Below are 22,576 nucleotides of genomic sequence, written 5' to 3'. Positions count from 1 at the left end.
AATGACCAGGGTATTCTTTGATCACCTCCGGTACTTCTACCAAAGTCACTGTCTTAGTCACACAATCTAAGACAGCACCATAAGCTGTCAACCAATCCATACCAATAATTAAATCAATCCCTTGCATAGGTAATTTGATCATATTCACCCAAGTCGATCGCCCATTAAAAGTCATCTTAGTCCTACACACCACACTGGATCGACCAACTAAACCAGAAGTAGAGGAAACTTCTATATCATGGGGCAACTGGTCAACAGGCATAGCCATTCTATCTAAGCGCTCGGCAGAAATAAAAGAATGCGTCGCACCACAATCAAACAAAGCTTCTAAATCGAGGCCACAGATAGAAACCATACCAGTGATTAGATTCGATGACTTCCTAGCCTCCTCCTGAGATACTGTATACACTCTACCAGGAATCACGTTCCTCCGGTCCGAGCTCTCATGTAAATCAGGGCAGTCACGGATCAAATGGCCTAACTTTCCACACTTGTAACAAGCAAAGCAGCGACCAAAATGAACCCTACCACATCTATTGCAAGGTGACCTCGCTGTGCTTAGAATTGGGGCTTGACTGGTCTGTGAAGAACGTGCTGGAGCATTCCCAGAGAAACGAGAACCCCCAGATCTCATATTACCACCCCGATTACCTTGAAATCTTGAACCCCTATTTAAATTTCGATTACCAGAAGCAGAAGAAGACCCGATTCTAAAGGAGCCACTAGAAGAAGAACCAGAGCTAAAACCCATTCTCTTGGATACACCACCAGTAGGAGCTAACCCAAAAGAAAATCGACCTCGTGTATCCCTACTCCGGCTACTCTCTGTGTCTCGGCCTCGACGAGCGGCAATCCTCAGACGATTGCACATCTCATCATATGTCGCCTCGCCCAACAAAGATAGCTGCTGGCGGTATTCTGGCCTCATCTTTTCTAATAACCTCTTTGCTTTCCACTTGCTATCATTAGAAGCCTTCAGATATGTTGAGAACTTAGACAGCTGATTGAATTTTCTTATAAAAGTCTCCTCGTCTAAGTCCCCCTGCTGAAATGCATGAAACTCTGCCTCTTTCTCATCTCTGAAAGCTGGCGGAAAGTGAAAATCATAAAATCTTTCTTTAAATTCATCCCAAGACATAGATCTTCCATCTGTGGGCTTAACAGAATCCCACCAATGCTTGGCTTCACCAACAAGCTGCATCGTAGCCAAGATAACCTTCTGCTCAGATGTACACCTCACAACAGTAAATAACTGCTCCATCCGATCCAACCACTCTTCAGCTTTCCCATCAAGCATACTACCATCATATGTAGTCGGATTAGAGCGAGAGAATTCCTTCCAAGGTTCAGATATGTCATCCTCTCGATTATTAACAACTGGTGCATGAGCTCCCATAGTACTAGAAGATCCCTGCCCAGCACTTAGGTCAACATGCTGATCTGGAACAGTATGACTTCTAAGATTTTGCTGTATATCCACCATAACTTCAAGCAGCCTAGCCATGACTGCATCTGTCCCCTGTGGTGGTGGTGGAGGTGGAGGCGGAGGTGGAGGCGGAGGAGGTAGAGGTGGTGGTCGTTCCTCATTCCTCGATCTACCCCTTCCCCTTCGAGCCATATTAGAACTGAAAGGTGTACGGCTACAAGCGTACGGACCTTTCTCCCCTCCTAAAGGAACAAGCCAGAGAAAGAAAAACCATATTAGTCCAGGTTAGTGGTAGAAGGGAAAGAGCATAAAAGTAATGTATTTAAGGTGCCAAGTAGGAAAAAGGAATCATAAACCTAAAACTGATACCAAATGTAACACTTGCCTTGAGTGTTATCCAAAAATCACATAATTCAAACAAACTAAGTGTGGTTAAGGAGTTGATCCTCTAACCAACTTAAGAAATAAATCATTTAAAACCTTAAAAATAATTATAGGTTCTACCTATAGCGCACGGAAGCAAGTTAGACGAAAATGGAATAAAAAGATGCTGTCATGACAGTAATTTATTGCTGTCATGACAGCCCTCCTGGGCCAACTTCCAGGAGGCGGTGTTCCGTCATTCGACCTCCGATTGAAGTGATTTTAAAGCTCACACGTCACATTCAAAGGGTACTATAAGTGTACCAAATTTCAAAAAGATCCAACGGTCGGATTAAAAATTAGACATGTTAAAAGATTGACTATTTTTGCTGTCATGACAGCTAAAAAGCTGTCATGACAGCACTTCCGGACCAACTTCCGGAGTGCACCATTTCATCATCTGACCTCCGATCGGAGTGATTCCAAAGCCCACATGTCACTTTTAAAGAATACTATTAGCATACTAAATTTTGAAAAGATCCAACGGACGGATTGAATTTTGTGCAGGTTACAAAATCAACACTGTAGCTGTCATGACAGCAATTTAATGCTGTCATGACAGCACCTCCAGACCAAATTCCGGAGTGCGTCGTTTCTCCGTCCGATATCCGATCGACGTGATTCCAAAGCCCACACGAAGCTTATAAAAGGTTTTACTTGTGACCCAAATTTTAGAGAAATCCAACGGTCGGATTAAGATTTGGACACCCGGATGCAAAAGTGCAGCTTTTTGGTAAAAACCATTTTCAAAATTGTCCAAATCCCATCCTAATGGTCACAAACCTGTGGAAACACTTTGGACACGTCAAATAAGATTAAAAACACTTGATAGAACATTCAAATGATGGAAAACCCCCATACATCAAAATTTGACCACCCGGGTGCCATTTCCTAAAATGGACCCTAAACCCCCAAAATGCACAAATCATACAAGAGTGGTCACAAATCAATCCAAATACCATGTATTTATATAAATACATATGCTAAACATTTTCACTTGGCTCAGAGCTCCTTGTGGGGCCCACGCACCCACTCTCTCTATCCAAGCTGTATGTTTTCCCATAGCACACCATTTGCAATGCAACCACTTTGCATTTGCTTATAAAATCACATATATATCAAAATAAAGATCTGCTTGTAATAGAAACTTGGTCTACTAAGTAAATCCATCAAAACCACACACCATAACCAAGTTTCCTAGCCACAAGTCTGCAAACAGACAAAAATTCATACACAAGCACACAATCCACACATATTCACACACACACACATAATCATATCCTACTGGCACCCTAATCTTAAATACATTACAATATATTTGCTCAAAAGAAAGGGGTTGCAGTTCTTTACAAATCACAAGCAAACCCCTAGCTTTGCTCTTTTCCCCGTCCACCACTGGATCCTTCGCCTGGACCTAGAATATTGAAAAGAAAGGGGTGAGACAACCACAGTCTCAGTAACAGTGAAATCTATATTGATTATTACAAAGTAAGCCATAATTAAATAAATGAATAATAAATTCAACATAGTATATAATTTAGCCATTTAAAATGCATGAATGCATGACCTAGGCCGGTATGGCCTTTCATGACCAACAGAATGCCCCCTGGCACTCTTTAACTCGCAGGTAAACCTTATACCTACTTGTACCTCCACAGGCACAAAACATAATCTAAGGCATGATCTAATCCACCGAACCGCCTATGCCCCTTCGACGTGAATCCTGAGCAGTCAAAGCTAACTCCCTCCCAGAGCCAGCCCGACTTACTCTCCATGTGAGGGCTACCTTGGCCTAGGCACTCAACCTCACACTTCATATGTCGGATTCCCTCCCCCACTGAGAGGTGTCGAACACTCAATACACTAACCACTTTAGTGCACTGAGCCCACAATACGTAAGACAACACTGAGTACTGACAGTGTGCCATAGAATATCAAAAATCCACACCTTCTCATTGGTGAACTCCCACCGAGATCATGCCTTTTACTCTTGTCTACCTTTCCTGAGTATTGACCATTCAACACTCTAAAGTAGTATAATATTTATAAATCTCATTTCCATAAAAACATTGTTATTAAACAATTAGAAAACATATTTGCACTATAATCAAAGTAGTACCCCATAACCCCTTATAAAGCACATTTAATCTTTTAAAACATGTAATGCATGATAACTAGTAATATTTATTCAAAAATAGCTAAAACAAAGTAATAAGAAATATAAATTCCCCTGTTACCTCAACCCTTTGGTACTAAAAGGGTTCCCCTTGTACAAAATAGGGCTCGGCTTGTTCCTTACTTCTCAATAAGTTCCACCAACAATTTTCTACAACATATAAGTGATCCACATCACTTATCATGACAAATAGTATTAATGAAGACTATAACTTATACCACACAACTTAGGTCAATGAGTCATAATCCACCCTAATGGTCCATATATTAAACCAACCATTCACATAGTATCACTTAACCACCAAAACCATTTATTAGCCATCACTAGGCTAATTTTCAATTTATATAATTTTTTTAATCAATTAAAAACCTTTACTTAGTGCCACCAACTTTCACCATTAGCCCTTATAATGAAAACCAAACCTTAATTTAAATCTTATTGGGCTCAAATAGCAAAATTATAACTAAATCAATAGGCTTAAACCATTGAGGAGCAAAAACCCAATTTCTCAAGGTTTATTTTGTGCCCAAAACACCTCTTTTCATCCAATTATTCACTCAAAACATTAGATCACTATATAGAAACTCAAAACATGCTCCCTAGAATCCAAAGAAACAAAAGCTTACAAGAATAAAGCCTTTGGGATCAAAATCCAAAAATTTCCTCTTCCAAAAATTGAAGAAAATCAAGAGAAAGAGAAGAGGATTGAAGTAGGGAGTTTACCTATCGTGTAGCCGAGCTCGCAACGGTCGCAAAGACTCCTAGATCCAAGCCTAACTCCCTCCCTTTCTCTTCTCTTCTTCCTCTCTCTCTCTCTCCCGTTTGTGCGTTTGCTTCCTTTCTCATTTTCTCTGCGTTTCTGCATCAGTTTGCTCCTTAAAATGCTGGTCAAAAACTTTGGGGAAAATTACAAGAAAGGGCCCAACATTTTTTATTATTGCACAAAAGCCCGGGTCAACTTTGGTAATTTTTCCCATAGTTAAAAATCAAATAAAACCAAACTTTTGCTTAGTAAAATTCGAACTCTGGGCCTCTATTAAATTATTCTAAATTTTAATTTAATTATAGATATTTTATTTTATTTTTGTTTATTTTTTTAAATAAATTTGAGTTTTAAAATTTTTAGGATGTTACATATTTATAGTGTAGCACTCAATTACTAATGTGTAATAAAGTTACCTGTGTAAAATTGTAACAACTTTCTCTCCTGTGAATGAAATATTGATGACATTTCATATGAAATTGCTAGCTCTGCAAATGAATCCCAAACTTAGGATGATACTTATTTTGATTTTATTTATAAATTACTTCTAATATATATTATTAGAAGCATGGAAATTTTAATAACATGTTAACTTTGTTTAAAAATTCAATAAGTTTTAAATTTTGTCCCTTTTAAACATGTGTACTTTAGTAGCATACATTACTTCCTTTCACTAATATTTAATGAAAATTAAAAGGAGAAACTTGTGATAAAAAGTCACATGTCTTATAAATAGGATAAAAAAAATTTCTATCTCACAAGCTTCATGCCTCAAATTATTAAAAGGAGGACATGATGATGAGTAAGATGTCAGAAACCTTTAATAAATGAAATAATACTATATACATGCTAGTTTAATTTGACATGATTTTCTGATATCTTGCTTATTTGTGGCTTACAATTTGTAGCTATGAAATTGAATGATGATAAGATGGAGTAACACTAAGAAAAGTCTCATATAATATATCATGCTTTTAATAATTCATCATCGTAGTAAGTTCCTGTGATCAATTTAATTAAATTAGAGCGCCCAAGCTCTTTTTCGTTTTCTTCTTTACGCAAGTCTTTAATTTCTTCACAGATTAATTCAGATGATAACCAATACAAAGTGCTAAATAAAAGATAAATTAATAGGTTAATTTAAAAAAAGTATTTTTTTTTAAATATCTGACCAGCTATGTTGAAACTAAAGATATAAATCATCCACATTGCTTTATGGCTATCATAATAAGATGCTTTCGATCGAAAATTAAATTTTCTTTGCAACCTTATTAATAATACGTCTAAATGTCAAGTTATATAAACGAGAGAGATTCGTATACTGATAACATTTGCATTTTTATTGGATTTTCAGGAACAAAAAATATAAAAAAGTTTGATATTAAATTGTTGCCCAAAATCTTAATTCTCTTTTCTACATAATTTTTTTAATCTAATTTCATTCGATCTTAATAGGCTCACACAAATATGTTTTCTCATTTTCCTCTTCTAAGCCTACTCATGATCCACTTGGGCATACCATCAGTGAATTTGATACTTGGTCTTCTTCTCCATTGGAATTTGTGAAGAAAATATATAAAAGGATGTAATGACATTTTCACTCAAAACATTAGGGCATTAAGTTTTTTTGTCCTTTCATAATTATATACCCATCTTTTCTCAAGTTTAATTTTTGGAATTCATTCTAAGCTCTGTTTTATTGGCTTTGAAACAGAGCATAATGAAAAAACAGAGATGTATGCTGCGTATTACACTTGTGACTTAAACATTAAGGATAACAAGAAGAAAATGAAGAACAAGTTGCATTACTTGTGACCTGCTTTTGTAAAGCTAAATATGACTCTATAGGCTTGGTGATATCATATCATGTTCATCAATATCTCTTTTAGTGGCTTGCCATTTGTCTTGGAGACATTATGCTCTTTTGAAAAAGAAAAAGAAAATAACTTTATAAAAGGATGCAATTAAATTTTAACATGGAGTTACATGAAGAAATGTCTCAATTATAATAATTGAAATAATTTATAATCATGTTTTATGGAATCAAGTCAGTGACAATTGACAATTAATTTATTTACCATTATACGCAAGCAAAAAATAGTGAGAATCTATATAGCTCTCCTTCTCAATGTAAACTCTTTTTTTTTTTGGGTGGGGGGGGGGGATTACATATCCTAAGTAAGGAAATTAAAGAGAAAATATCGCTTAAAGATCACAGTAGAAAGTTTATATTAGTCAAGAATTGTAAGATTATGATATTTCATTGCAGTTCCTTTATTCCTAATTAAAATTAATTTTTATGTGAAATGATTGAATTGCCCTTGAAATTTAAAATAATAAATGAAGTCACCCCTATTGTTATCAGTGCCAGTCACCAGACTGTTGTCAACGCCATTGGAAGGCGGCGAGGTCGTTAGAGCCCCTGTCACTAGCAACCACCGAAACTCTGACACCGATGGCACTTTTATTAAAGGATAATTTGTAATTTGTAAATGTGACCAAAGGAAGATTTGATCCCATAACTTCTTCACTACCTAAAAACATTGGTGGCCACTAAACCCATTTAATTATGAAATATCCACCTTATCCATACACCAATTAAAACCATGCACCATGATAATCAAGTAATTAACTCATAATAGATTACCAAGTTGTGATTTAAGAAAAATGGGGATCGCAAGTTTTCATAAATCAAAATGAGTCAAATCCATCCATTAACTCTCTAATCAAAGTAAAAACAAATTACAAAAGTATGGATACCTCAAAGGAGAAAAAATTGAAAATAGTTAAAAAAAAACATCAAGTTTGCTAAAAAATAGAGCAATATGCTGTGGTTTGTGCACTCTGCATTGTGGCTTGTTGCTCTCTGTATCATGCACCGTGGCATGTTGCACATTTTCATGATAGTAGAATCAGGCAATTTCTGACGTGCCCCAATTCTTGATCCAATGTCCGAATGAGATGATCTATGTGTTTACAGAAAGCTCTTTTTATAATTTAATTAATTACATGTGTTTTACTTCCAACCCATATCACACCAGGAAGTTGGATACCCAAACACATTTTTATCATTTTTCACAACTTTCACACATAAAAAGGGTGTCCAAAATCCAAAACAGGTGCCAAAAACCATTTATAACATCCAGACCATATTTATTAGATTTAGAACTACTAGTATAACACACCACATATACTTAAATACCAGTGTAGCGTAAAATCACCCCTCAAACCCTTTAATTCTAAAAACAGAAGGGGAAGGTAATTTCATTACATTGCATTAAAAATCAATCATATTATGATTAAAATAACTTTTCTACACTTACACTAAGATTTTGGCCTTATCAACATATATAACTTATCATACACAACTACTCAGGGTCCAAAATACAACCCAAAAACTTTAACCAACTTTGTAGTGCAAGTATAAATAAAATGTATCCTAAAATTAGCAATGAAATTCTATTACACAAAATAAACAATACTTAGAGGGTTACATTAGGAATGCACAGATTCATAAGCCTCTGGAGCTTTATCCCTCTCTACACTAGAGCTAGAGCCTATAAAATGTTAAAAGAAAGGGGTGAGTCTAGTCACTCAGTAATTAAGGTAAAACCCACCTTATGCAGTTATATATCAATTGTAATAAACACATGGATATGAAACAAAGTTTTTAAGACATGCTTGAACATATAGCACACAACTTAACATCACTCATTTAGCTCATTTTTATCTCAGCACAAGGTATATTGTCACAAGACACTTAGACATGTGACTATGACCCAATATATTAACTTGACTTGCCATAACTTAATCATGTGACATGTCATATAATCACATAGACAATGATCAACCATCCTTATACCCTCCTTATTTTCTCTGATTGAAACCATGGGCTATAACACTGAATAGAGCTCTATTCTTGTGATTGGACTACCCAAGTTCACCAATTGTAAGGTGTGACCTGACTAAAGATCACATAACTTACTATCGGACCATATCTTTCCCCACTTCTTGAATCTCTGGGATGTCATATATCCTAAGCTAATCTCCTCGATAAACTAGTAAAGCTAGCTAGGTTCTAGTCCTTCAACAAATTATGAGACAGTCTCTTGACAAATTGTAAGATAAGGCTATACCTTTGTGCACTGAAGGGCAATCAAAATACCATATGAATTTTTTCTACTCCTCTCCTTGGCAAACTCCTATCCACTGATCATGCACATACGATGCTTACTTACTATTCACAATTTTATTTTCAAATCACCACTCTAGGCTCACAACCATGTACTACTCAATTAAGCATCAAATCTCATTATCTTTACATTTATCATATATACTACTTATATTTCAATCATAGCACATTCATCATTATCATTGTCAATCATTATCAACCACTCAATTAATCATAATGAAACTCAAAAATTCATTTTGAAATCTCTTTGCATCTTTAGTTCAAATGAAAGCAATTACATAATCACACGATTTTGTAGCATGTTACACATATTCACAAATCACAATTTACTCTCTAAATATATATTTCACATCACATTACAATTAATGTATAACTACCCAAAGTATGATTCCCCCAGTTATCTTAAATCTTTAAAAAGTTAAAGGTTTACCCTTCAATATTAAACTTTCAAACTTGACTTTCCTAAGCCAAAATGGTATTCAAGAGCTCAATCTATAATTAACCAAGTTAAACTTCATCAATAATGTCAAACGTACACATTACAACTCTAATTTCCACATCTAGATTTTTCAATATCCACATTGTTTATGTTTGGGCCTACCCATTGGGTTTATTAACTCTCCTTAATCCTCAACAAAATTAATGAGCCATTATATTTCTATTAATGACATTTCAACTTTATAACAACCTTCATAATTACAAATTTTGCATATTATCAAACAACCAAAAATCCCAAAACTCATTATTTTTAAGTTTAAATACTCCAATCTAATCCTATTAATTTCATTTGAATCAATTGATTTAGACCCATAACCTTTATAGATTGAAAATCATCTCTCATTATCAAACCCTAATCGAAAACTTTGTAAATGTGAAAGAGAATGAAAGATTAGGGTGTAGGATACTTACCTTTAATGTTTAGCAACTTTGAAACATTTCAAATATCCCCAAAGTATGAACTCTAGCAAAGTTTTCCACTTGCTTTTCATTTTCCTCTTCTTTCTTTCTTATTTTTTTTACCTCAGTTTGCAACTTAAGTTATACAAAAAAGGGATATGAGCTATGGTGGACGTTGCACGCGCTGCGGCACATTATATAGAGAGGTCCTCTCTCGCTTAAGTATTTGTCTTTGCACCATAACGAACATATTACACACCACGACGTGTGGTGCAGAAACATTTCATCCTTATTTTCTTCTCTTTTTGATGCCCAAGTAGCCTTACTTCACACCAAACCCATAATTAGGGTTGAAACACAATCAAAATCAATCATTAGACCTCTTTAACCATACATCACGTCAATTTACTTAATTGTCATAATTAAACTTAGTTAATTCGAGGATTAAAATTTGAGATGTTACAAATTATATATGAAAAAATATTTTGTAACTCAAGCATCTAAACCACTTTCATATTATAATATAATGATATGTTATTAATTCCTGAATAGCACTTATTAGTTTACTAATATTACTTATTAGTCTGACATAGTCAATTACAAATTGAAAGCTTTAAAACTCCATGCATTTTACTTATTAAAAGTTTGAATGTATTGTTGTTAATTATGAATGGGTTGTTATCAAAATATAAATGGATACTTGTTGATAAAAGACTAATGCTTGTATAACTAAGCCCATTCTATCCATGTTTTTAACTTGTTAAAACCCAAATATATTGTTTTAATTTTCAATGTGTTATTGTCAAAACCTGAATGACTTGTTATTTATATACTTTTTTCCATTAGACATATACTTTCAATTATCAACATTAAGTATTTATTCGGGTTTTAACAACAATACATTCAAAATTAATAAGAATATGTTTAGGCTTTAACAAGTTAGAAAAATGGATATGATGGGCATAATTATACATGTTAGTCTTTTATCAACAAATATCTATTCATTTTTTAACAAGAACTCATTAAAAATTAAAAACAATTCATTCAGACTTTAATAAGTTAGAAAAACAGAGAGGATGAACATAATTGTATATGCTAGTCCTTCGTCAGCACGTATCCATTTGGTTCATAATATTAACTTATTTAAAATTAACAACAATTCATTTGAGTTTTAATAAGTTAGAAAAATATATAGGATGGGCTTAGTTGTAACTGTACAAGTATTAATCCTTCATCAACAAGTATCCATTCAAGTTTTGACAACAATGCATTCGGAATTAACAATAATATATTTAGGCTTTAATAAATTAGAAAAACAGATAGGATGTGCTTAATTGTATAAGTGTTAGTTTTTCATCAACAAGAATTCATTCAGGTTTTGATAATAATTCATTCATAATTAATAACAATACATTCAAATTGTTAACAAGTAAAATGCTTGAAGTTTTAAAGCTCTTAGTTTGTAATTAATCATGTCAAATTAACAAGTAACATTAGTAAAATAACAAGTATCATTTAGAAATTAACAATGCATCGTAATGCTATATCATGGAAGTAGTTTAAAAGCTTGAGTTATTATATATATATATATATATATATATTGTTGCCATATGTAATTAAATTGGTTTAGTGGCTTGGTGGACACCAAATTTTTTATGTGGCCAAGAAGTTAGAGGATCAAGACCCTTGGTTACCTTTACAAATTATCCTTGAATAAAAGTGTCACTAGCAAGGTCTCCAACGGTAGTCTAGTGGCCAATGTTGATGACAGTGGCCAATGAGGGTAACTTTTTTGTTATTTTAAGCTTCAAAGACAATTCAATCATTTAACATAAAAAATTAATTTCAATTAAAGACCAAGGGACAAATTTAAGGATCTTACAATTCTTAACTAACATAAACTTTCTATGCTAATCTTTGATTGATATTTTCCCAAAATTAAATATAGTATATATAGATAGGCCTCCCAAATTTCGTTGCAAGTAACTTAAAAGTAATCAACAAACTATGTAAAATGATCAAGATGTCTTTGATCCCTAACAATTTGACTGGTTGTTAATTGGTCAACTGTTGGTATTGACTAGTCAATGACAAAAATTACATGTCAACATTTGGTCAACATCGACTTATGACAAGAGAACAACTCGTTAACATTGGCTAGTGGTCAATGGTCAATCAATCATTACCATTCCAAGTTGGTCAATGAGATGAAAAGGCATTGTTGTCATTTCACATCTTTTCTAAATTACTGTCAGGTTCCTTGTAATCTATTTGTATTAAATGAAAGATAAGGCTTATATATTAAATTTTATATACTTAATATACCTATATTCAATCAAATTACAATAAATAAATTTTAATGTGTTAATATTAATAATGATAATTTATCATAGAATAAATAATTTATAAATGATGCACATATCTTGATTTAACTAAAAATAAATACTTTAAATATATAAGATTAAGCATGTAGGTTTTGGTATTAAATAAAATTTAGGAGACATCTTGCATTTAATTTTGTTAATTGGGATCTGTGGATAATTTCTCCTTTTTTTTTCCTTCTAAACCACTAGTGGGTAGGATCACCACATATTGAGTCAAATAAAAATCAGAGTCTTAAGAAATAATTTAAAAAAAAACTCTAGATGTGACCTATCAATATATCTATAAAATAAAAATCTCTTAGGTTGTATTTAGATAGGCCAATTTAGGTTGAAATTTTCAATTTAAAATCTTATATTTAAAATTTATAGATTTTAAATTCTTTGTTTGGATGAAATAAAAAAATTTCAAATTATAATATTAAAATCCTTTGTTTGGATCTTAATTAAAATTCTAAATTTAAAATTCCATGTTTGAATTTAAAAGTGACTCGGACAACATCAGCAATTCGATCCTAGTCAAAGTTGGCAGTCTGGACAACCAACTTCCATGGGATCATACTGCTGGCTATGACTGGGACTAGACAACTGACTTCTATTGGGACCGTGACTGTTAGCACTGATTAGGGCCTTTGCCTGCGTTGACCATGATAGGATTGGAGTCAGCTATGCTTCAATCTTGGTCAGTGCTAGCAGTTTGGTCTGGGTGGAAGTTAGTCGTCTAGTCTCAGTTGGTACAGGCAGTTTGGTCCCGATAGAAGTCAGTTTGGACACTACTTGTAGCAGTGAAATGCTTTTTCATGGCTAACCTTAGCCTTTGTTCATCGAATGTTGGGATTAAAAGACATTACAAGCAGTAGATTTACCTTCCTGAACCATTTAAACATGTATGCTGGATTCTAGAAAGAAGAAAGGTAATAGAGCTCCATTTTAATGCTTATACATAAAATGCAAAAAAAAAAAAGTAAAGGCATGGGCCAGTTAAAATGCCCTTGCACCAGCATATTGTTAAGACAACAAAGGTTTGGTTTAATCCCAGAGGTGGTTGAACTTTGGCTGCTCTTTTTTTTTTTTTCCCCAAGTTTGATGAGCTGAGTACACATTAAATCGTAGAGGTGGTTATCAGTGTTAAAAATTTTGTTGCTCCTTCTTTGGATGCTGGTTTCATTTTTTGGATAATTATTCCACTGTCACAGTGGTTGACATATAACTATTTTAATAATCAAATAATGGATATGTGTATTACTTTTTTGAAGAAGATGTTAATTTGTGAGTTTTGAATTTGTATTCTTGGCATGATGATACTTTAGAATGAAGGAGAGGATGTTTATGCATTGGTAATCGATTCAAAGAGTTCAATATTGCTGACTTAACTCATGCATAGAAAGCATTACATGTTAAACATTAATAATTGAAGTTAAATTTCAATTGGATTCCTATAAATATGAACATCACATGCTATTGTAAATCCCAATATGAGAAGTTTCGTACAGATTTGTGCTGGTGCATAATTTTTTCCCCCCTATTTAGGCTGGTCAAGTGATGAAGTCCTTGACTTGTCCAATCAAACTTTCGTCAACAAAAGAACTTCTTAGAGTAACTACCATCTCATTCAAGTTTTTGAACTTAATATCCTTTTATGTTGATATGTTTTATTTTTTGTCACTGTGAATTTAAAATGCAAAAAATGATGGATATGCTGTGGGAGCATTTAATATTTATAATTTGGAAGAAGTCTAGGCTGTTACCTATTTTGCAGAGGAAGAATCAAGTCCTGTTATATTACAGGTAAGGAGCAACTCAATTTAAAATATGGGTAGTGTGTGCAATAAATATATTGTTGTTTGGGCCATTATGCATTTCTTTGTTTGCTTGGTCTGGAAAGTTATGATTTTTTTTTGGTTATGTCATTTCAATGATTTCATCTGACCTACAAGATCCATTGGGAAGTTGAAGAATTTGTGGGCATAAGTTAAACAATCCTCCACTTTAAAGAGTAAATTGTTGAAGGGATGTTAAATTTGAATGAGTCAACCAAGTAAATGCTTGGACTTAGAAGTGTAGATGAAGTAGCTGGAGTGAATGATGAAACTCCCTAAGCATCACTTGATTGTTGTTTTGACCTTTCTCTGCCCAGCAGTTTGTTACGTAGAGAGGGTTGGATTTTCAATTACACATACTGTTACTGTTAGAGTGAATCAACCTAGCAACGGTGATATACCATCCACTTTCTACTAAGATCAAGTTATATTTGTCATTTATCATCTTGTGCTGCCTATGCATCTATTTAAAAAAAAATGTCATCTTTAACTGCTCATGACTTCCCTATTTATCACTTTTGATTTTTCTTTTGTGTTGGGGGAGATGTGTCAACTAATAGAGATGAATCCATATGTTTAATTCCTTCCAGTGAATTATGAGGAGCATAAATCTATGTGTTTTAGTCTAAAAGTTTACATCCTTCCCTTCTGCCTCTACTAATACCATGTTTAGTTTACTCTTTCATAATATTTTACTCAATTACATGATTACCTATTTGATCTCTCTGCAGCAGGACTTCTCTATCGTTACAGGAATTGTAGTTGGTATTTTAAAGATTTCTCAATATTGACTTAAATTTCTTATACTGTAGACTCGTTAGGGTGTATCTCCTTGAACTTCTTTTTGCCGCCATGATGATCCCATGACAGTAACGATAGTTTCAAGTAAAAAGTTTCATCAGTTTTTTTTAGAGTACTTTTCAGCTGACTTTATAGTGTAGATTTGTGGTCCACTAAAAGCTTTGTATATAGTTTAAAATTTATTGCCGCCACCGAGATCTCATTACAAGTGATCTTTTTAGAAGTCATCAAGCCTATTCATTGCAGTTAGTAATGCACATTGTTTGTTTCCTTGAACACTTCACGACTGCTATAAGCTATTTTGAGCAGTTGCATGCTAGGTGGTTGTGGTTCCATTCCAGTCCTCTTTTTTTCCCCCCAGTGAAATCCTTCGTTAGATAAGGTATTTTCTAATGGTTTATTATGTTTACCAGTGGCTTAAGTTGTTATAGGAATAGTAGTTAGTATTCTAAAGATTTCTCAATATTGAGTTAAATTTTTTATATTGTAGATGCATTAGAGTGTATCTCTTTGAACGTCTTTTGGCCGTTGTTGAAGATTCTATGACAGTAATAATGGTCTCAAGTAAAAAGTTTTCTCAGGTTTTTTTTGGAGTACTCATTATTTTTTTTTTATCTAAATACTAACATCAAAACATCTCCTAAAGATTAATGCACCTTATGTTTTAGTCTACATTCATCTACTAATGCAAGTAAATGCTTAATATTTAAAATAAAAAAGTGAAATTAAAATTATTTATATTCAAATACTATTTTTATTATTTATTTATAAATGCAAAGGCATTACTCTGTTTTTTTTTTATAAGCAAAGGCATCATTCTCTTCATTAATGAATTTAATTGACTTAATGCTTAGAACTTTATTTTCTTCACTAATAAAGCATAGCATATCAAACCAATACAAATGTAATCACTCCAAAGTAGAACACCTATCATTATATTGAAATTAGTAAAATTAATATTGGCATTTTAAGGTGAAAGAGCAGCTAAATTTGCATGAGGTCAATTGTTTTTTGACTAATTTTATTGATGGCAATAATTTTTAATTTTCTCTCATTTTAATATAATTAAGGATTAAATTTCAAATCATCGACCTTAGAAAACTTATTTAATTAATGATTTTGTTATAGCTATATATTTATTTAGAATGTAAGTCTATTCTTGTCACACCCCAACACTAAGGGTATGATCGACATGAATATGATGTGGACACACATTCCATAAGCTTTGATTATCTAGAAATTAAGCTAAATTAATGATATATGTGCAAGTTATATATAATAGTAAGGTTCTTAAAGTTTTTGTAAAAATTTCGTCAGATATCCCCTATAATTTGAACCTCCAAATTTTCAAAACAACTACGGAACCTGCCAATCAAATTAGTAAGGAGACTAGCTCCATCCCAAAATTTTTCCCATAACAAAATAAAACTAGGATCCATCTATGGTGTATGTGGAGCACTAACTTATAATTTACAAATATAAGGTTTTACCAAAAAGAGTCATCACCATGTACTTCCTTTATGCCCTCACTTCATAGTCAATTTATTTGAGACCAAAAAATTTTATAGTGAGTAGCGTCCAAATCTAAATTTTAATAAAGAAATATATAAATATAATAAATAACAAATTTAACTTGAAATAATTTAATGAAATAATGAATTATTTAAGATTGAAGACAAACAATGATTTTCATAATCATGTGATTATGAATTTAGACAAGGCAGATAGAATCACATATGTGTGTATTAAAAATTTTACTGCTTACAAGATATAAAAACTTATAATAAACATAGTTTGATAAGGTATTTTTAAAAAATTTCTAGAAAATGATAAGTTTAAATTTAAAAGTTTAGAAGGGTTTTATCAGAACGAATAACAATGTAGACACACAGTCTACGAGGATAAATAATCAATCAAGCGTGGACACACAGTCCACGAGGGTAAGTAACTAGTCAAGCACAGTAGGAGCCACGAACCAATGAAAACAAGTGTGAGTACGATGTTCATGAATAACCATCCCTCCATTCCACGTGCGTCGCCATCGCATGAGGTTAATACCTCCAATAAGCACCCTGCTAGCTGGGTGCACCATGGAGCACAAGGGCTAACGGAACTACCGTTAGCATCCAATGTTTCGAACTCCATCCTCCTTAATAAAATCAAACATGTATGGAGCGAGATAACATTTTCAAAATTTTTCTCTATCGATTACCATTCAACTATTAATTCTTATTGCCCAAGTTCATTTTCATATTAAATATGAAATTAAATAATTAGGTTGTAATAACATAAATTTATAGCTGGGAATACGGGCGTGCCCGGCCTATAAAGGCCCGGCCCTTAAGGCCTTTAAGCCCAATTATCCATTTTCAGCCTCTTTTTTGAGGTTTGGCTCTTATGTAAAGGGCTCAGGGTTGGGCTCGGAAGCTCTGTTCAAAAAAAAAAATAACTAAAATAAAACTAAACATTATAAATTAATTAAAATATTTTAAAATTAAAAAATTAAAATCCATACAATATTTTAAAAATTAAACAATATGTTTAGAAATCTAAACAACACACATTCATCAATCAAAACCCAAATCCTCCTTATCCTCATCATCTATAAATAAAACATTAAATCCCTCAAATGGAAGTGTACTTATTGAAGATGGAGGTGGACATTCAATATCAATTACCTTTACAACTTCTTCTTGATCACCTACAATAAATATTAACAAATTGTGTCATTATCAATCAAATATATGTATGTATGTGTATATATATATGAAATAATCAGGCTTATCAGGGCTTGGAGGGCCGCCCAGGCTCGAGCCATTTTTCACAAGGCTTATTAGGGCCAGGCTCTCAAGCCCAGTTCCTTTGAAAAAATAATAATTTTTAAAGTCCGAACCCTTATTTAAATAGGCCTACAAGCCCAACCCTCCAGGCCCGACCCTTATTCTCGACTTTACATAAATTATTCATAAAATCAAGACCTAATTATTATAGAAATTGAATTGAAATGACATTTAGACAATTTATAAAGGAATAATAATAATAATATTTAAAACAAAGAAATTTAAAACAAATTTAAAATTTATTTGAAATACTACCCACTCACCTGAGCTTTTAAAATCTTACATCCAACTCTCACAAGTTCTTGCTTATTCCAATAGTGTTCTAAAATTAATCTAATACATATTCCAATAATCCTCTTGTCACTATGCATATTTATTATTTCTCCAGGCTCTATTATAAAATTTAACAATCCTAGTTCCATCAATTTCCTCTTTCAATAATTCCTATAAGCATTATAAGAACCTTTATAATTAACTAAATTATATGGCTTGCATCCAAGCAAAATCAATAATTTTTACATTTAGTTTCTTCACCACAGTTTTAGCTTCGTTTAACAAGAAACTAAAATAACACCTAAGTCTTCCTACAAGTCTTATGGTAGAAACATTGAAGAACAAAGCAACAACCTCAGCCAGTGAAAGGAAAAAGGAAGGATTCACGTCATTATTAGAATTGAAGGAGTAGGAGGAAGAATTAGTATTTTACCTCTATCAAAGTGTAATGATAGTTGCTATACACTGAGATATCAGACCAAACGAAGAAGAGTGTTAGTGCTTCAACTCAGCTATACAAAGAGGAGGAGATGGAGCCTGAAATTATTGACAAGAAGAAAAATAAAAATTTAAACCAAAGCTTCATCACACACGGACGTTTAGTAGACAAAATAAAGGAAGGATGAAGTCTAAACTTGCACTCACCACTGACGTCCATGTAATCGAGAAGAATGATAGAACTATATCCTCCTCTTCCACCGTGATAGATGAACGAAGATAAAGAAGAGGAAGAAGGTGACAGCGACGACAGCAACCCAGTGACAGACTCCTAATGACACCAAATAGCATGATAACAGTGGAAAAATATTAGCAATTTAACTCACAGTAGCTGGCACAAGAATGATGAGGCTGGCAGTGATGATGATGACAATAAATGAAGCAACAACCACACGAAAATTCTCAGCCAGCGATAAAGTAAGGATGTAAACAAGAGTTAGAGAGAGGAACCGACTATGTGAGGCTCTAAAGAAGTGTAGAATGACGGTGAAAAAGAATGATCGAGATGCTCTGTTTTTATTCACATAAACAAGATGATTTCAGAGCAAAAGAAGAAATGGAAAAATTACAAAAAAAACACAAGAAATTACAATAAAATGCACAAAAAATTACAAGAAAGAACATAAATTTTTTTTCTATAATTTAAAACCAAACTTTAGCTTAAAAAATTTGGACTTTGAATCCTTGTAAAAGTTTCTAGCATAATCTCCTATAAACTACCCTTTTCTAATTGCTATAAGACTTATTAAAATATTAGTAAATTTTTTTTTCAAATTAAAATTTAAGGTCATTACAATTCTCTTGTATATTGCATGGGGAAGTAAATGTCAAAGAAAAACATATTAAACAAATATAGATATAACCAGCTATAAAAGAAAGGATTTATCTCTACATTTAAATTAGTAAAATAAAAGTCGGTATTTCTAGATGAAAAAACATTTAAGTTTGCATGAGGCTCATTAATTTAGGAATAATTTCATTGCGTGCAATATTTTTTCTCATTTTAATATAATTAGTTGATAAAATTTCTATTTGGGTTAAAATTAAAATGTCGTTTACAAGGGCTAAAACATAAAATAGGCTGAATAATTGAAGAGTCAGGCCTAATAAGTGATCCAACAATAGGGACAATCCAGATCATAATGGAATAGCCTATTGAGAAAAGCAAGGGTCTTTGAATCTCTTGAGGCTTGGAGTCATTGCCTAGACTGTTGCGATACATAAAACCATAACTTCAATGGGCTCTGAATCTTGTAAAGACTTGACCATTATTCACGAATATCTCGAAGACACGGGCTGATAGTTAACAATAGAACACATTGCGAGTAGAAAGACTGTACCATAAATCTCACAGACTGTGCATATTGAATCCTTGATATTTCGCAAATGAGTTTCAAATTCTGTGGGAGCAACCGCCTCAGCCAAACCATTATAAAAAGAAGATCATAGAGAAAGAGGTGAACAACAACATATTTTCAAACACTGAAATCTTTCGAACTTATAGTTCTTAAATTTTTTTTCATCATTTTTAGTTTTTTTATCTTTGTAATTTTTACTACTTTGTAATTTGCCTTCAACATTAATCAAATACTTGTTATTCTAACTCTCTTGCATCTTTTACATTCGAATAAATTATGATAAAGAAGTTCAGAGACACTTTGTTATTATTTGAAACTCAGAGTCTCTGATACGCTTTGTAATTTTGTTGTTCACGACGAATAATTTGTGGCATGCCCAATAATTTTGTTGTTCATGACCAATAGCTTCAAATCACTACTCTGAAAGAATTTATTCATGATTTACCTTTTTATTGTTTTGTATATTCATTTCTTACAAACAAAATTAACCAAATGAATAATTTTGCAAACATTTATAGGGGAGTTTTTTTTGGGTAAAAAATGAATAATTTTGCAAAATGTGACGTAATTTTTAAAGATAATGCCTTCCTACGGGGAGTCAATGCTAGTTTTGTTGAAAGTAAGGATATAGCTTCCCTGCACTAAGTTCTTTTTGCCCCCAAAATTCTTCACTGAACATGATGCCAGAAAAACTGTAGAGGCGTTTACAAGATGCGTTCCACAAACTAAGGTCAACAAGAATGAATGTAATTGGAGAGCTGTCACAGTAGGCATGAGCATGAGCGAGGGTAACGCGACCAATATTTTCAATTGGCATCAGCAAGAGCTGATGATGGGTGTGCCTGCTGGGGCAGTACGAAATGCGCGCCTTACACCTCCATCCACTTGTCAGATAATTCCAACTCCACCCTTTCGGCCCAGCTCTACATTCCTTAAACATAAACAGCAATTTCGGGTGGCAATGAATGGAGGCCGTCTTCAAGCCACGTCACGATTTCGTCGCTCATTATTAATGCCAGAACATTCTGTCCGCCCATGGGCTGCTCACTCTGCTTCCTTGTGATCGTATCCTGCAATGTCCATGTCAAAAACCAGATCCAGTTCTATACAATTTCATCATTCTCAGTATTTTATTAATTACATTCATTACTACCCACTAGCTATTTCAAACTTACAACCATCTCCTGAACAGCATGATTCGCAGCATTTCCATCATTACGCCCGAGGGTGGCATCCCACGCCTGTCTCCAGGTCGTTCGAAACCCCAATATCTCCTCCTCCTACACACACACATCCATCCATTAATGATTACTTACAATTGTTAGCAGAGACAACATTGAAGCGCACGAAATTTACTACTTCCAAGACTAAGCTAATATTGTACTTCGCTAGCGGGAACAAATGTTGCGGCCGTAGTTTCAGTGCAAGTACTGTGTTCCTTCGTGAGCCACGAGATAGAGAAAATGATACCACCGCTTATGCTGGCGGTATCCGCGACTATCAATGTCAACAACCCGCTATCTTTGCTAATGAGCTGGTCGGCCACGTCGCAATTGAAAGTCATCTGACGACCTGGAAGTAACCAGTCATCAAGCAGGACCTTAACTTTAACAGACTGGAGGCCGCGACCAGGAGAATCTGCAAAACAATGCAGTCAAATGTCAATGCATTAAAGGAATTACTATAACTTTTTGGTTTAAAATGGAATTAATAGTCGCCCACTTTACCTTGTATCTCCACTCTTCGGCGTCCACATCTCACCCAGCCAGGCAACAACATCATGTTGTCCTTGTACTTCAACGGCTTAACGTCTTCAGAACTAAGTAAGGGGAACTCCATTTCAGGAACTCCTACAGGTGTGCCTCCATGAGGATGATTCCCTGATGATGCAAGGGTAGCCCCAGCAGTGTCACTGGCCCCAAGACTGCTCATCCTTACGATATCTGCACAAAGATATATGTTTTATATATATATATATATAAGAAAAAAATTAAAAGCTAAGGAAGACACGAGAGAGAGAGAGAGAGAAACATCATGAACTACATCCACTAATCATATTTCTACCAAAAAAGAAAAAAAAAAAAAAAAACTCTCTTCACTTGTGCCTCCACTAGAGTTTACAAGACACTACCATTTCACATCATTTTTTCTTCTTCTTTCCCATGCATTATATAACCTTGCTGTAAAGATTTAATTATCAGATGATAACACACTTCATTCTCGTGTGTCACGCATGTATGACCTATCCCATTTCTGTGGAAACATGCTTAGTCATGTTCTGACTGCTGACTCTTTTGAGCATTTGCATTGCAAGCTTTTAAAAGTTCACACCTCACCATCTACTAAAAATTTTACACATTTCATTATCAGCCTATACGTCAAGTTCTTAGTAATTACATACTAAATACTATTGACTACACACTAAAAGCGCTGTTACAAATAAAAAAATAAAACATTGAAAAAATCATAACCACTGCAATTTTAAAAATTTAGAAATGCCTATAAGACTAGAGGTGGGAATAGATTAGGCCTCTAATAAGGCCCTATAACCTGGCTTACTTAGACTCAAGTTAGATTCAAACCTTTAATTAGGGCCCATTTAGTTAAATAGGTCAGATTTTTTTTTCAAGTTTAGCCTGCAAGTCTAACACAGTTGACCTATTTACACACACACACACACATATTATGTAATATATTCACAAACACATCAGTTTTACCATTTAATTTT

At 33.6% G+C, this 22,576-nt stretch overlaps 1 protein-coding gene across 1 annotated transcript in view; it reads right to left on the bottom strand.

The window, feature by feature from the left end:
* Nucleotides 1-20,400: 20,400 nt before the first annotated feature.
* The window catches only part of LOC129293693 (uncharacterized), a 4,141-nt gene continuing 1,965 nt past the window's right edge, over nt 20,401-22,576 (bottom strand). Inside the window, exons 2-5 of the mRNA XM_054931777.1 lie at nt 21,576-21,791; nt 21,233-21,486; nt 21,024-21,128; nt 20,401-20,918 (exon numbers count right to left, since the gene is read on the bottom strand). Coding sequence (XP_054787752.1) covers nt 20,781-20,918; nt 21,024-21,128; nt 21,233-21,486; nt 21,576-21,791 — 713 coding nt within the window. The 3' untranslated portion in view covers nt 20,401-20,780. The remainder of the gene's footprint in view (nt 20,919-21,023; nt 21,129-21,232; nt 21,487-21,575; nt 21,792-22,576) is intronic.

Source organism: Prosopis cineraria, unplaced genomic scaffold (assembly GCF_029017545.1).
Source record: "Prosopis cineraria cultivar Desert tree isolate PC_DT_omini unplaced genomic scaffold, ASM2901754v1 PC14, whole genome shotgun sequence".
In the NCBI taxonomy this organism is placed as follows: domain Eukaryota; kingdom Viridiplantae; phylum Streptophyta; class Magnoliopsida; order Fabales; family Fabaceae; genus Prosopis; species Prosopis cineraria.
Note: the sequence above shows the minus strand (reverse complement) of the source record. Positions and strands in the feature narration are given on the sequence as shown.